The sequence below is a fragment of the Octodon degus genome, unplaced genomic scaffold, assembly GCF_000260255.1.
Source record: "Octodon degus isolate 3935 unplaced genomic scaffold, OctDeg1.0 scaffold00273, whole genome shotgun sequence".
Classification (NCBI taxonomy): domain Eukaryota; kingdom Metazoa; phylum Chordata; class Mammalia; order Rodentia; family Octodontidae; genus Octodon; species Octodon degus.
In genome coordinates this window covers 1,260,178-1,276,897 of record NW_004524849.1, presented here as the reverse complement: position 1 = coordinate 1,276,897, position 16,720 = coordinate 1,260,178, and the positions used below count along the sequence as shown (strand labels likewise).

The 16,720-nt window shown below is 41.5% G+C and overlaps 1 protein-coding gene across 1 annotated transcript in view; it reads left to right on the top strand.

The window, feature by feature from the left end:
* Colgalt2 (collagen beta(1-O)galactosyltransferase 2) overlaps positions 1-16,720 on the top strand; it is a 112,817-nt gene that overhangs the window by 84,126 nt on the left and 11,971 nt on the right. The window contains exons 6-8 of the mRNA XM_004646604.2: positions 2,528-2,647; positions 11,462-11,538; positions 16,029-16,135. Coding sequence (XP_004646661.1) covers positions 2,528-2,647; positions 11,462-11,538; positions 16,029-16,135 — 304 coding nt within the window. The remainder of the gene's footprint in view (positions 1-2,527; positions 2,648-11,461; positions 11,539-16,028; positions 16,136-16,720) is intronic.

Here is a 16,720-nt window from a genome sequence, read left to right as displayed (position 1 = left end):
GGCCCGAGGGGGCGGGAGAGGGTCCAGCCCATGCTGCGCCTGGGCTGGGACTGGTCCCGCCGGCGCAGGATAGCAGGAAGCTCTCCACACACTCACCGGACCTGGGCTAGGACTGGGTCTGGGGGTTCCCGGAAGTCGGCAGAAATTCCTACTGGGAGGGAGGGGTGGGGGGCGGCCCGAGGGGGCAGGAGAGGGTCCGGCCCACGCTGCGCCTGGGCTGGGACTGGTCCCGCCAGCGCAGGGTAGCAGGAACCTCTCCACACACTCACCGGACCTGGGCTAGGACTGGGTCTCACTTTTACCTCTTTGGATGATTGTATTAGTATAGATTTATACAGATTTATAGAGATTAATATGTTTGTGCTGTTACTTCCTTATTTTTTGGCTTACTTAGGCATTTTCTGTTGGTTCTGCACTTTAGGGAGTAAGGAGTTAGCTCTCTTTCTGGCTGTCTGGCTGTCTGGCTGTCTCTCTTTCTCTGTCTCTCTGTCTCTCTCTCTCCCTCCCTTTCTCCCTGCTTTATCTACCCATGCAAACACATTCTTCTCCTCTAAGTGTAATTTAAGATAGTGTTTTTGTTTTATAATCACATGAATCTAACTCCAAGCTCAGTCACTTATGGACTTTAACCTGTTTCCTTTATCTAAATAATTATACAACCTTTTTTGCTGAGTTTTATTATTACTAATACAATAACAAGCTAATCACTAATTTTCTCAAACTCCTCTCAGAATGCTCATATCCATTAGATGCTCCCTATTACATGTCTGGAAGATGTCCGAGAGTCTTCTGATATACTCTAATCTAAGAAGTGTCAAAGCCATCAATCTGGGTCTCATTTCTCTTCTCTTATCCACAGACTTCTGTTTGTTTCCTGTTTCATGCATTATAATTCTCTTCTTCCTCTTTGTCCTCCTATTCATCTTCCTCTTTCTCCTCTTCTTCTTTCTCTTCCTCTTCATCCTTCTTCTACATCATCTGGTAATTTTCTTAGATGAAGGGATGGAAAGTAAATATTTTATGACCTTACATGTCTGAAAATTCCTTTCCTATGTATTTGTATTTGACAGATAGCTTGGCTGGGTATCATATCCCCCTTTTATGAAAGCATTAGAAAGTTAAAAATGGTTAAAATAGTTTACCTAATTAGGATCCTAATTAGAGAAGCATCCTAAATATTCAACCTTTTGCTTCCGCTTCCTGAATTTCTCATGATTTTGCTAGAATGTGCATTGGGGTTTGAAGTTCACCATAAACATTCATGTTGCCAAATGGCAGAACTACTAAGTTCATTTGGAGAAATCAAGAGAAGTGACAGTCCTAGTGGACTGGCCCAGATTGAAGACAGATGCAGTAAAGGTGGAGGATAAAAGCTCTTTTCTTTTTCTGTTCATCTCCATTAATTCTATGAGACAGCTTCATCTAACTTGTCAGATGATATAGCTTAATTGGTAGAAATTTCATCTGCACAAAATAGAAAAGTCACTATGCAGATAATTCTGTCTCAGGAAAGCACTGATGATTGTGGCAATTAACAAATCACAGGCTTAGGCACATGGACCAGAGCTTGACAGGCTTGTCCTTTCAATTTAGCAATCTTGTAATTAGGACTTTCTACTTCCAGACTGGTAGGCCATCCTGATCCCCATATTTTGAGCTGTATGGTTTATAAATATTAGAATTTCCCTGCTAGGACTACTGAACAGTGCTGAACGTGAGATGGATGTGATAGATTGTTGGAAAAGTTACTCTACAGGTTCTTAAATTTTTATTTATGTGTGTGTGTGTGTGTGTGTGTGTGTGTGTGTGTGGCCAGCTCAGCCCACCAGGGGGCGGGGCTGGCTGGCATGTGGTGCTGGGGGATTGAACCGTGGTCCCTGTGTTTTGCTTAGCTTAGCTTGTTCTAAATAGGTGCTTTAGACCTCTGAGCCATCTCACCAGCCCTACAGGTTCTTAATAGGACTTAAAATGCAGGCTTTCTTTTGTCTCTTTATAAACTTTATTGGATGTTTTGTGCCTGTTAGTTGACTCCAGATCCATGTTATACTAAGAGAAGAAATAATACCAACCAGAATTATGGAGAATTTTAAATTTCCTTTGTAATTTTTTACTTTCTGTTCTGCATATGCCTAGATTTAGCTTTAATAATCTGTCAGCCTTACAGGATTTTCCGGTTTGCTTTCAAATCAAATATGGATTTCATTGCTCAATTTCTTGTTATTTCCTGTAGGTGGATTACAGTGTTTCATTCTGCTTTCTTGACTGGGAATGCCTTGCCTCCCTCCTGATCCTTCAAGACCTCAGTGTTCATTTTCAGGCCAGGAATATGCTATTTCTTCAGGGAAAAAAAAATCAATTTCCTCTGGGCTTCAGAATGGCCTAGACTTTTTGTGAGCCCAGTGCTGCTTTTTATTTTTTTTTTTAATAAAAGAACATTTCTGAGGCCTACTTATTTTCCCTTCCCTCAGCTATTACTAAGAAGTGTGTTTTCTTATTGGTTGACTCTCTTCCTCTCTCGGATCCTCAGGCATCCAGATGTACCTCTGCAACAGACAGCACTATGGCTACCTGCCCATCCCGCTGAAGCCCCACCAGACACTGCAGGAGGACATCGACAACCTCATCCACGTGCAGATAGAAGCAATGAGTAAGTGGCCCAGGAGTAGGGCAAGGTCTCAGGCCAACCATGTCTCTCCTCTTGAGGCCTGAAAACTCATGGCCTTCAGGCACTCTTGGTTGAAACATAGCTACATCCATTCACTCATTTCAAAATTTTTCTTCTGTGAAATACAAATACCACAAATACCATAAAGTTCTTTGGCTTCAGGGAGCTTCCCGTCCTAGTGGAGAACTGAGTACACGAATACTTTCCACACAATGTAGTAAGTGTTAACATAGTGTTCAGTGGCATTCATTTAAGTCCTGCTTTTATATCATATGACTTTGGGCAAGTAGCCTCCTTAGTTGTAAAATGGAGATAATGAATACTTCCAGGATTTCAAGCAATATATGTAATAATATTTTTGAATTTCAACTTCATAATCGCTTGTGATGTCACAGATACCACACTAAGCACTTTGTCTCATTAAATTCCACAGAAACGTAATGAATGGAGTTTATATCCCCATAATAAAGATGGAGAAATTGAAGTATAGAGATCTCAAGAGAATTTCCCTAGATCATTTTTCTAAAAATGATAGACTGAGATTTAAGCCAGTCTTTCTATTTCCAGCTCGCATGTCCTTAGCTGCTCCATCGGCATTGTCTCAGAACACAGCATGATGTTGGAATTAGAGTGTTTTACAGTCAGTAGCTAAACTTATTGTATAATATACAGTGATGGCCAGAAGAAGAAGTACTGTGCTAATCTGCCTGTCTCAGGGCAGAATGCTGGAAATGACTTCCTGCAGAAGGGAGTATTTTCTGTGTTTTGTCACTAAAGCATAGAATGTGTATACACAGGGGCCATGGAGGTAGTTGGAAAGCACAGTAGGAAGAAAGGCTAGAAACTGGGCAGCAACCCAGCCAGGACTTTGATGATTTAGGTGTTCATGTTTTTCCTGAATGGAAGGGAACTTCTAAAGAAGTTGAGCCCAGAAATGTGAGAGTGAAATTTGAATTTAGGAAGGTCACTCTAGGCTAATACAAGTGACAAATGCAGCAGGGACAGGCAGTGAATTGTGGCCTCATGAGAGGTGAAAGATCATTTTGGAAATGATATGGAAACCATGAAAAGTTTGTGAAGATATGGGTTGAAGCAATAGCTGTGGGAATGGAGAGGGAGGAACGGAGAAACTCGGGACATAGATGTAAAAGGACTTAGTTATCCAAGAATTGGCTGTAAGTGGACAGACAAGAAGGCAGCAGAGCAAAGCTTCCAACTTCTGCCCTAAGTGTCTGGGATGGTTTTAGGAATTTTAAATGGAATAAGGCATCTGGAATAAAACAAAAGTTGGAAAAAACTCCATGAGTTTATCTTATATGGCCATCAAGTTGCCTATGAATATCTATTTTTCCATTCCTCAGCCCCCAGACTATAAATTCCTTTTTTATCATGCTCATCTCAGGATATAGCATGTTGCCATCATCTATCCAGTATGTATTTCTAGAATGATTGAATGGATGGGTGATGAATAAATGAATGAATGGTAGAGTAAGAATTGGTTTGCTGTGACATTCCTAATTCAGTCCTTAGGAATGTAGTTGCGAACTTCTTTAATGTTTACTACTTCTGCCTCTTTTCCTGTCTTCAGGTTCTAGAGTGGTGGTGGTGATGAACCTACGGCTCATGTGCCGCAGCCACCATTTGTTGTCACTTAAAGCTCTAACAGGTTTGCTGCCACTGCAGTAGAGAATAAGGTGGTCACTCACTGCCTTGTAACCCAAGCACCTGGCAGAGCATATGGAACATGGTTGGTGCTGAATATCTACCTGCGGAATGCATGATTACACAAGTCAATATATGAATGAATGAATGAATGAATGAATGAATGAATGAACAAATGAATAAATGAATGAATGAATGTTGTATCATCAAGCACACAAACATGAAGCCATAATAATCTACTTAAACTCAAGCTTTGTCACTTATGAAGGGAGAATCAGTTTCTCAAAGCTTTAGTTCCTTTATCTTAAGAGGAAGGATTATACTATTGACTTTGCAGATGTGTCCAGTTTAATATAACTAAAATATTATACTGTGTATTATAAAACAGCGAAGTGCTGTTATTATTGTGACTTGATTTAGCACTTAGCAAAAGTGCTGCTCCTTATCACCACCACCCCTGTATCCTGGCAGTCTATTCTCCCAAGTAGATGGCACTCAGAGAGAGGTCGACCCAAGCTGTGTTGTCTTGTTTCTTCCCACATGACCAGGCATACAGAAAGATCTCAGTACACAGACATGCAAGCATAATCAATAAAATTTGAATAATAATCAATTATAAATATGTATAACTCATTTTCTGGCCAGATAAAATTTATAGGACAAGAACCTATGAGCTATAACTTTTATTATTGATGTCTCTACACAGGCTAAGAATTTGATTTATGTCATTTTCATTAATTCTTATATCTACTTTCTTGAGATATAATTTTATTAGACTTCACTTCTGAATTTTAAAGTATAGAACACAAAGTAATAAAACAATTCCAAAACGAAGCTTTAGTAGTTTTAATGCAGAAATACAGGCTAAAGCCCTGAGAAGGATGAATAAAATTTTAGTAATGATGAAATCATATCTATCAAGTGTCCTTTTCTAGACTAAATATTAGAATCTCTTCTTACAGTGCCTGGAACTCAAACAGCAGTAAAAAAAAAATGGTTACTATCAAAAATGTTAGTTTAAATGATAGGAGGTAGGACTGATACAAAACAGAAACTAACAATGCAGTCTGGTTTTCTTCTTTTTTGGGGGGGAGGAGCAGATATAAAGGTAATAGGAATTTGGAACAGAGAGAGCCTGTGTGCTCTGGGAGAGCTGTAAGTCCTGATGGTTCTTTTTATATTGACTCAGTTTCTTTTTTTTTATTTTCTGTCATTTTTAAAGAGAATACAAAAAGTAGTAAACTTGGGCAAAATCACATAGTTTAAACAAGAGGGCGATACAGTGAGGATGTTCCAGGTACAGGAAACAGACAAGCAGACAAAGCACTGCCACCCTGAAAGAGAACTGGTTTAAAACAATAGACATAAAGTTTAAGAGGGTAGAACAGTTTAGTGGTGGTCCTTGAACAACAACTAAAACAGAGTGGGCCAGCTAAAACAGAGTGCCTGCCCCAAGGAGCCAACAGAGGTGTTAGAAGAGGAAATCAGTGTATAAGAATTATTGCTCAAAATGCTGAGTATGTAGCAGAGAACAAATTGGCAGAAGCTTTGTCACCAAGGACTTAATATTCTATCAGGGAGATCCAGCTATAACAATCAAGGAAGCAGCCACAAGAATATTTGGGGGGAAGAGCACTCCGAGCAGGAGAAAGAGCCCATGGAATGGCTCTTATGTAGGAAAAAGCTTGAGGATGTCCCAGGGACAGCAGTGATAGAATGGGGAGTTGGATAAGGGGAAGTCGTGTAGGAAGAAGTACTCAGATCATGTAGAATGTTCTAGCAATGATAAAGAATTTAGATTTTATTCTAATAGTAAGGGAAATCGGCAGGAACTGCCCTCATGTGGCTTGTACATTTAGAGCTGTGGTGTGGATACTAATGCATAGCAGATCAGTACATCTCTCCTGGTGAGAGAGGTTAGTGGTTGACACTTAAATTGCAACAGTGAGGGGATGAGAAAAAAGTTTCAGTTTTGATGGTAGAGCCCATAGGACTCACTGGATGCAGTCCATGAAGGAAAGAAAGAAATTAATAATAACTCTGCTACTTTGGCCTGCTCTACCACTTACTGATATGGAAAAAGCATCATAAGAAGGGATTTGGGGATAGAAGTTTTGGTCATGTAATTTTCAAATATTTATTAGATAGTTGAATAGGGAGGTATGGAGATGATTGAATATGTGTATCTGGGGTTCAGCAAAAGGTTCCATCCAGAGATAGACATTTGAAAATCATCAGTGTAGAAAAGCTATTTAAAACCAAGGAATGGAGTGAACTGGGGGGGGTGGGGAAAGGGAGAGGGAGGGGGAGGGAATCCCTGGGGGAGACAAACAGCCAGAAAGCTGGGAAGAAAAATTGAGAATTGTTTCAAGAAAAAGCCAAATGCCAAGTCAAGTGAAAGGAAAATAGAGTTGATCATTTTTTCTGTCGGAATAGAGCTCTGTGATGACCTTGATGAGAGCCACTTCTGTGCAATGATAGAGACACATATCCATTGGAATGGGGCAAACAAAGGATGCTGCAGGGATGAGAGAGTGGTGTCCTGATGGGATGGGGCTGCTAGGGGCTGTGAGAATAAGAGAAGGATTTTTTTTCATTTGGTTTGGTTTCTTAGTATTATTGATTTTTCAGTAATATTACAGCATGTCTATATGCTCATGAGAAGGATCCAGGACTTAATGATGTAGACGCTTGATGATGTAGAAGAAAACTGTAACACTGATGTCCTTGAGCAAAGAAGAGGAGGAGGACACAGAAGTCATGCTAGGGTGAAACAGGGAGGCTTCATCCTAGATGGCAGGTGGGAAAGCAGAATGTATAGGTGCGCACGCAATTCAGGTGGAATGAAAACACAGACCTCACACAGTGCTGAAAATTGTCTTGGTAAATGTATGGTCCAGCCATGAATTGAAGAGAGCTGATGGAAATTTCAGGAGAGTCAGGCATATCATAGATCTCTTGGAGACTGGGAAAGTGAATGTACAAGGGAAGTACAGTGCATCACTTGCTGGTGTCAATTACAATCTGGCTTCTTTGGTTGTAATTTTGAAGTGACTTGGTCAGTAGAATTATGTGGAATTTCTGCTAGAGAACTCTCTTGAAGACAAGTTAAGTGGACAGTCTTGTTTTAAAAGGATTGGGGTCTTACTAGGCAAGATCAATGGGAGGGAATTAAGAATATTTACAAGGGTAATGATCAGGAATTTTATGAATTGTAGACTGGAGTTTCAGGTCTAGAATAAAAGTTTGAGGAATATGGAAATGAGTTATTATAATAACAATGTATAAAAATTCAGTGCCCAAGGAGCTATATAGAGAATTCTAGGAAGTGCTTCCTTTGGGAGAAGAGTGCTGAGAGGCTGAATCTTGCAGAGATGATAGATACAAATGAATTTGAGGCATGAGGAGGTTGGCTGTGTAAATCACAGTATGACGTAATGGAAATCTCAGCTGCCTGTACTCAGCATCAGGCAACCTTCTGAGACAGCGTCATGTAAAGATTACTGAGATTATTGGATCTGGAGTCAGAAAGGCCAGCAACTGATCTCCACCACTGCTAAGCACTCACTTTCTGACCTTGAGGAAGCACACCCTTGTGGTGGCCTCATTTCGCTTATCGATAGAGACCAACAGCTGAACAGCAGAAAGTGAAAATAAAAATTCCATGGTGGCTGTGAAAACACCTGAATTATAAAACATTGAAGTTACTGATGTGGCCAAGAACAGGGTAGCATTTGTAGATGATTCCTTTAAGAACTGTGTATGTGATCAAGAGCAAAGTGTATGTTTGAAAAATGCTTACACTACCCAGGCCTGGTAGGGGACAACATGAACCAGCAAGGTAGCCATGGGAGAAGGCCAGCAGGAAGTAGAAAAAAGGGGCAGAGAGTACTGTTTTAGGTGTGGCTGGTCTAAATGAACTACTGTAAACCTCACCCAGCTGCCAGTTACCCAACACCAATGGATACCAAGGGCCAGTGTCGGAGGACAGAGATAGTGGTCAAGAGCTCGAGTTGTGACCTTGGACAAGTCGTTGAGCTTTGTTTCCTCCTCTATAAAAATAGAAACACTTATACCTGTTATGTCATATGTGAAGATTAAGTAAGTAGGATTCCTGTATTTGTCAACCATAGCTCAGAGTCTAGTGGATAATGGGAGCTTATAATAGTAGCTTTAATTATTAGTCCCGAATTATGAAACTCTCCAGAAACCAGTGAAGCCCACTGTCCCAAGGAGAGTATAGGGAGGAACTGTTTACAGGAAAGGAGTCAATGAAAGACTGAATGAATTAGGAGTGAAGGAGTCAGAACGGGCCACAACAAAGGCGAGGGTCTCCTAACCTTCAAGTCTGACATAGCAAAAACATGGACTTTCTTTATTAAGTTTCTTTTTTTTTTGGTTTTATTTTTTATATATTAATTTTATTGCGAAAGTAGCAATGAGACAGTTTCAAAACAGGTTAGTAGGACAGTAGCAATAATTAATACATTGCGTATTGTTGTCTTTGTAGTAGTTATTCATAGTACAAGATGCAGACATGATATCTTGTCTGAACACTATTAGTTCAAAATTTTCTTGTTGTTGAACTAACAGAAAGTAGCTGTATATCCATGCTAACTATTTTGTATATACAGATATATATATTTTTTCACTACAAAATGGACCTTCATTTGCATCCCCCTTTTTTGTTAACTTTTGTCAGAGATGGGTATTCCATTGCCATTCATATATTGTAGGTGCATGAATTTAACAAAGTAATCCAATATAGTCCAGTAGTCTATAATAGTAGTGGTTATCCACATGACTGGCAATGTCAGAAGTTGTTGACTTGAGCCTTTTGCAGCTCAGTATATTAATATGCCTAAGGACTGTCACCCGGAGAGCAAACACTCTCTCAGGTTTTCACAGAAAGCAAATTGGTCAAGCAATGGCCATGACTCATCCACATGGCTGACACTGACAAAACATCTACAATCTGATGTACAGGGTTTCAAGGGGTAAAATCCTGAGGGGATGTCACTGACCTTGTCAGATACAAAAATGACATTTTTTGTTAGATGGGTCTTGCTTTATCTTGGTTGCACCATCCAGCAGAAAAGTATAAAAATGAAGTATATATTAAGTTTCTTAGGTCTGACCCATTATGTCATATCCTGCTGTCTAAGCTTAATGCTGCCTCTAGTGGCAAAACCTCAGCCAACTGCTGCTAGTTCAGAAGTTAACTCTTTGTGGCTTTTTGAGAACACTTGCTGTATAAATGCAAAGGCTACATATATTTGATGGAAGCACAGTGACTAAATGCAGTCTTTTTGTCTGAAATATTAAAACCACACCAGCCATGTGAATACCAAGTGGGACCAGCAACCTAGAAAGGTTGAAATCTAATGACCTTCCATGTCAAAGGCCAAGGAGAAAGGGTAACACAGCTCCTCAAACAGAAAGAAGTTCCAATTTAAGCTTCTTTCTCTTAGAAATCTAACCTAGCACATGGTAGGCCCTCCACACTGATTGTAAAAGAAACTAGTAAGAAATAATGAGGGCCGGCGGTATAGCTCAGCGGACTAAGGGCTTGCTCACTGAAGCTCAGGGGCTAGGGTTCGATCCCTGGCACCGGTTGCAGTGCTGGCCCCCGCCCTCAGGTGCGCTGAGCTGGCGATGGAGTCCAGGCGTGGTGAAGCGCACCTGTAATCCCAGCCATGGGAGGCAGAAACCAGGAGGATCGCTACAACCTATGTAGTGAGACCCTGCACCAAAAAAGAAAGAAAGAAAGAAAGAAAGAAAGAAAGAAAGAAAGAAAGAAAGAAAGAAAGAAAGAAAGGATCCAAAAAGAGAAAAATATTCTAGGCTGTTACAGGAAAGAATACACATGTTGTGTACAAGAAGAAATGTGATTATAAAGGTCAGGTTTGAAGTACTAAGGTCAACTTCTGTGCTTGGCTTAGGAAACCTGTCTCATTTACTACCTTCTAGAATTTCACATTACTTGATGATAAGTGAAACTGACCACAGTTTCTCTTTAGTAGTATCTCAGGGAAGGGTAAATTAGACAGATTATACCATACAGATAACGCATGATATCCCTGTCAGGATGAGGAAGTTGTGCTGGCATAGCAAACAGTGGCGAAATCTTGGTGGCTTGGTGCCGCAGTGGCTTGTTTATTGCTCTGCAAGGCCTGCAGTCCTGCTGTGTTTCCGGGACAGCTGCTCTCCATGTGTTGGTGCAACATTCCAGGCTGCTGGAGCACTGCAGCGTCTCCATACCAACGCATGCTACAGCGATCACTCTGATGGCACTGAGGCAGGGGAGGAAGAAAGAGCTGGGCTCTGAGGGGCAGAAATGTAATGCCCGCAAAAAATCACATGATCACAACTTTAAGGACAAGAAAATGTGTTCCTGTCATGTGCCTGCAATAGAGGAGAATGGATACCGGTGACAGTAATAATGGTCATCACCAACAGTTCCTTACACAGCATTGTGACCATCTCTCATTTAAATTTTTCTTTGTATTATTCCTTTAATGAAAATCAAATTCCCATAATCTAGCCTATTTCTAAACTCTTTCAGTGTAGGCCACAGTAAGTAGCAGTTAAGAGTACTTACTACAGGGCTGGGGACATAGCTCAATGGCTCAGCGCCTGCCTGACACGCCAAGGTCCTTGATTGCCAGGACCCAAAGAAAGTACTTACGACATTAATGTAGTGTGTGCTGCATGCAGGGCTTGTTTTTATTTTATAATACAGTAAGAAACTTTTATTATCCCACCTTTACATGTGAAGAAACAGGCTTAGATAATCACCATAACTCTCCTAGGCCCTCTAGGCCAAAGATTAGAGCTACCTCATCTGACTTTAGAGCTCTCTCTCTCTGTGTTAGCTATCAACCTAAACTGCCTCCTGGTACTCTTAAAATAAGTTTTAAGGAGAATGGAGCAAATATTGCAATTTTCCTGTAAAAAAAAAAGCTCTTGAATTCACTGTCCTCATCGGCATGTTTCCTGGGAGGCAGCTGGGCCATGGCTCCCTGCCCTGGATGTCTGGATCGGGCCCCAGTCCTCAAGAGCAGGCCTGCAGGTGGAGTTCTGTGTTCTGAGCCTTCACTAACAAGCACTCTGTGTGCTTCTTGTGTCTTCCAGTTGACCGTCCTCCAATGGAACCCTCCCAGTTTGTGTCAGTGGCCCCTAAGTATCCAGACAAGATGGGATTTGATGAGGTAGGAAAGTGGGGTGTGTGTGTGTGTGTGTGTGTGTGTGTGTGTGTGTGTGTACTAGACCACAAACCTGAGTATGTCTGTGAGCCAGCAAAGTGGGTTTGGCCACTGTGAACATGCAGACTTTTCCCAAAGTCTTGGGAAAATTATTCAGTTTTGTGCCTTAGTTTTCTTGTCTTAAAACAAGGATTAGGGTAAAGGGAATTAATCACTGAGCCAGAAAGAAGTAATTTTTATTTACTAGTGAAAATAAACTTGCCTTATTTTGCCAATATTTTTGTTGAAGCTCAAAGGTAAAGTAAAGCAGATACACATTTTGGGTATTGGAAGGCATTAAGTTTGCTCAGTCACAGCTAAGTGGAAATGATTTGGAATTGTCTCTGCTCTGTTACTCTTCCATGGAAAAAGTTGGAGGACAGAGTTGAGAGAACAAAGGAAAAGAAGAAACTTGCTCTAAAATTCTGCCATTCCACAGTCAAGAACATAGCAAGCATCCTACAGATCATATGTATTTGTTGTTTTTTTTTTGTATAAAGACTGAAGCAGGGATGAAGGTGTGTGAGAAAGGAAGGAAGGAAGGAAGGAAGGAAGGAAGGAAGGAAGGAAGGGAGGGAGGGAGGGAGGGAGGGAGGGAGGAAGGGAGGGAGGGAAGAAGAAAGAGAAGAGAAGAGAAGAGAAGAGAAGAGAAGAGAAGAGAAGAGAAGAGAAGAGAAGAGAAAGTGAAAAGAGAAGAGAAGGAAAAGGAAGGGAAGGAAAAGGAAGGGAAGGAAAAGAGCAGAGCAGAGCAGTGCAGAGCAAGAAAGGAAGGAAGCCGAAATGCAAGAGGTGTCTGTCCACATTACAGGTCTGTCTCACAGTTAGTAATCAGCATCCAGGAGGTGCCTAGTGATCTGGTAATCAGTTCAGTGCTTAAGGAATCTATCAACAGAGTCAGTGTTCTGTGGACTCTGGATGTGTTCCAGGCCAAACACTGTGCTTCATGCTCATTGCCACAGCTTAGTGAGAGGAAAATGCCATATCACACTGCAACATGCATGTGTGTCCCAGGAGCATGCTCATCTTAAAAAGTTGCTTGAGGCTCTCGGGACACCTCTAGAACCAGCCCAAGCTGAGGCCCCATGAGTGCGTGGGAGAGTTTCCAAGCTCCCCTGTGCCTGCTGGACCTCTCTGGACCCAGCCCAGGCCTGGCATACAGGCTTGGGGTGAAACCCTGCAGCTGAAATCCCTGTAGAGAGACTAGGGGCCAGAACTACCCAGCTAATCCAGGAGCAGAACACCTTGCCAGAGGGGCACAACAGGTTCACTTCCAAGGGCTGCAGCAGGAAGGAGCTGAGCACAGCAGCCAGACCCAAGCCAGGCACAACTGGATGAACTCAAACTTCATAGATCTGCACCCAAATATCAGTAGGTGCTAAGGTTATAACTGCACCAAAAAAGCTGCTTGAGTGGTGAATTGGAATTTCTTTTATAAGACTGAGTCAGAGCTGGAGTACATGAATGGGAACACATATTTCATGACTATTAAATGTGAAAGTTACCAGATTTTCTGTGGTTTACACAGAGGGAAGAATAAAAAAAGTTGAATATAAACATAGTAGAGGAGAGACTTTGTTGTCTAGAGTTTTGAAAAATGCCCAGGGCTAGAGAAAAACCCAGCTTGCTCAGCACCCTGCACCTGCATAGCCCTGCAGTTTTCCTTCCCTATAACTCTCACCTCTTAGTTCTCTAAGCAAGAAGTCCCATTTTTACACATACTCATTTTTCCTCCTAAAATCACATTATGGACAGGACCAAAACAAAGCAAACAAAACAGGACAAGCCAGGATCTTCTCTCTCTGGGATGCTTTTGGCAGGACATGGTACAGGGACCATGTCACGCCTACAGTACTGGAAAAAACCTACTCTGGGAAGTGACACCCTCAGGGACTCTGCTTTCCTGCGGCTGGGAGAATCATCCCTGGGAACACACATGGGGTGGTGACGGGATTTTCAGAGGCCTTCGCAGTGTTCCTGGCACTGTAGCCCAGTCTGTCGTGTCTGGGCTGCACTTGGCTCTGAGCACTTTTCTATGTTTACCATCCTAAGTATGAGCGAGCCGTCTGTGCTTTTCTTCATGGCTACCACTTTTACTGCCCTTGTCCTGGCAAGGACTGGCACTGCGCTGTTTACCAAAGGCCTCCCAGGCTGGAGGTCTCTTGTTTGAGGGGACTATTTTGATGCATTTTGCTTATTTTTTATTTTGCTGTGTTTCTGTCTCCCAGGGTGACCCCAGGTGGTTCCACACTTACACATAAGGAAATACTCTTTCCTTGTGGGTCTGTTAAGTTGGAGGGTGGAGCATGGCCATGACAGAGTGTTCTAAATAGGGAGAAAATGGAACATAAAAAAGCACAACCCATTAAATTATTAAGTCCCAAGTAATAAGGCAAATACAGACACCACAGAAATTATGTTTTAAAAAAATAATTATCCAGTCAAGTAAATAAAGGCAATAAAATCATTATGAACTTAATCTGCTCTATCCTAGAGCAGATAGATAATTTTCAAAGAGGATGTCCTCCTCGCCATCAGTTCCTTTTCCTAGAAATTTATAGATGGGCAGAAGTGAGAATATATTGCTTTGGAGGTTGAAATTTTCATTACATGCCTTTTGATCCTAGTACAGCAGGCAAATTATTTGCAAGTACATTCAGAATAACTCCTGAACCAAAATTTATTGCAGTATACTTTGAACTCCAGGCTAATTATGAAACAATTTCTTTTGTATTTTGCTCATAGCATAAAGCACATAGAAACTTTCATCTGTACGAGATTTGAGAGAGGAGGCTGTTCAGTTCTTAAAGATGGGAGAACTGGATCCAGAATTGTGACATTCTCCACAGTCATCCATACGGTTAGTCAGGATGAAGTCAGCCTCCTCTGACTTCTCCCTGTAGGTTTGTCCTTCCCCACACTATGTGTCACCATCGGTTCTTGCTGCCAGCTAACATCTCCAAAAGAACCAGCTAACATCTCCGAGTCTTGGAGGATGAGTTTACCATTAAAATTAGTCAATTACTGCTCACAGCAGGAGGACCTCATTAAGCACTAATTTGCAATAGCATTCAGGAGGCTTTAGATATCCTGTGCTTCCTTAACTACGTGAATAGCCAGGATAACCTCACTGTCTGTAACCCCTGGTATTCCTCATCTATGTGTATTTAGTGCAGCCATCAGGAATTTATAGGCAAAGGTAAGGAGCAATGGGTGGACCCAGCCCTCCTGAGGAAAAATCTAATGCACATTCTCCTTTCTTTCACATATCCACAGGTGTCATTTCTTGTAGCATTGCTCACAGAACCACTCAAAGTTGACATAATGTTGTTGCATTTTTCCCACTTTCTCTATCAAAGAGGCACCTCCAAGAATCGGGCTTCTTTTCTTTACTTCTTTCCCTTTTCTCTAAGGGAGTTGGAGAATTCTGCCAGGAAAACTGCTAAAATTGAAGTCCTAGTTCACATTGGAATCTTTGCTAATAACGTCAACAAATCAAGGCTTTAGATTTTTCTCATTCTTTGAAGGACTTTAAGTTCATCTAGTGGATGTCAATTATACTGATACCACTATGTGATACTCATGAAGTAGGATGACTGTTATCCCAGTTTTACAGGTAGGAAACCCAGGCATAGAAACTGGCTCAATGCAACAGTAAATCACAGGACTTAACACTCAGATCTGCTGATATAATTTACCACTTGGGGGCTGGGGCGATAGCTCAGTAGAATAAGCATTTGCCTGGCAATCACAGGGTCCTGAGTTCAATGACTGGTACTGAAAAAAAAACAAAACAAAACAAAAAACCACGTGGTAAACAGCTTTCTGCTCCTCAGGGCCATATACTTTAAGTTTAATTAGTTGTTGGCCTCTTAAAGATTAACTTTTTGGGGTCTGGTGAGATGGCTCAGTGGTCTAAAGCACCTACTTAGAACAAGCTAAGCTAAGCAAAGCACAGGGACCCTGGTTCAATCCCCCAGCACCACATGCCAGCCAGTTCTGCCCCCTGGTGGTCTGAGCTGGCCACACACACACTAAATAAATAAATAAATATTTTTTTAAAAAAGATTAACTTTTTGAATTTTGTTTACTCAAGAGCAGGAAGAATGCATTTATCAATGCATATCAGAGAAACAAAGACATTGTTAAGTCACTGCAAATGGTTGTTGAGAAAGTTGTTTGTATATATATATCGAATTTAGGACTTGAGCTTGCCAGGCAGGCACTTATGCCACTGAGCTACCTCCCTGACCCTAAGAAGTTTAGTTTGGATAAATATCATTTGTCCTCCATAAACCCAGTAAGAAATATAAACAAATCTTCATCACAGCTTTTCCTGTGCTTTGTATTCCTTATCGTATCTAAAGCTCTGATCCTGACATTTGCTAGACTTTTCAAAAGGCCTAAAGTAAAACTTAGGTAATTTAACTTTTTCTCCCCCTTTTTGCTTCCTGTATTAGATCTTCATGATTAACCTCAAACGCAGGAAGGACAGGCGGGACCGGATGCTGCGCACACTGTACGAGCAAGAGATCGAGGTCAAGATTGTGGAGGCCGTGGACGGGAAGTGAGTCGGGCTGCCGGTCTACTTGCAGATGCGGTGGCGAGGGGGAGGTGCCTTCCCTGCCAGAGGCAGTCTTGCAAGGGACTCTTGGTCACTCGACAGTAGACACATCATGTAGTATTCCAGTTAGTGTCACCCTGTGGCTCAGATCTGGGCATCATCCCCACCCGGTGGTCCTTAGGTGTTATCACACTGACCATTCCAATTGGATGTGACTGTCCCTGGCCCCTGGCCCTTCTTGCAACAGTTGTGATTTCGTACTTTCTGGAGGGTAGCAGAAGCTTTCGTTGTGTGAGTTGTCTTCAAACTTGAAGAACATAAGCAGAAAAGCACATTTTTGTAGTGATTTTCACTATAAGGAAAAAAGTATTTTATATTGATGAAATCCAATATATATTCATCGGGTTTTTTTTTTTAAAGAGCAGAATGTATTTATTGGGGGAAAGAAAGCTTCTGTCCAAGAGAAGGACAGAAGCGGGGCCCCGAATGGGTTGTCCCCTATATTCCTTATTCTTATTGCTTGCCATCATCAAACTCAAAGCCATGAAGATTTACTTTTTTTTCTAAGAAGTCTCTAGTTTTCTTTCT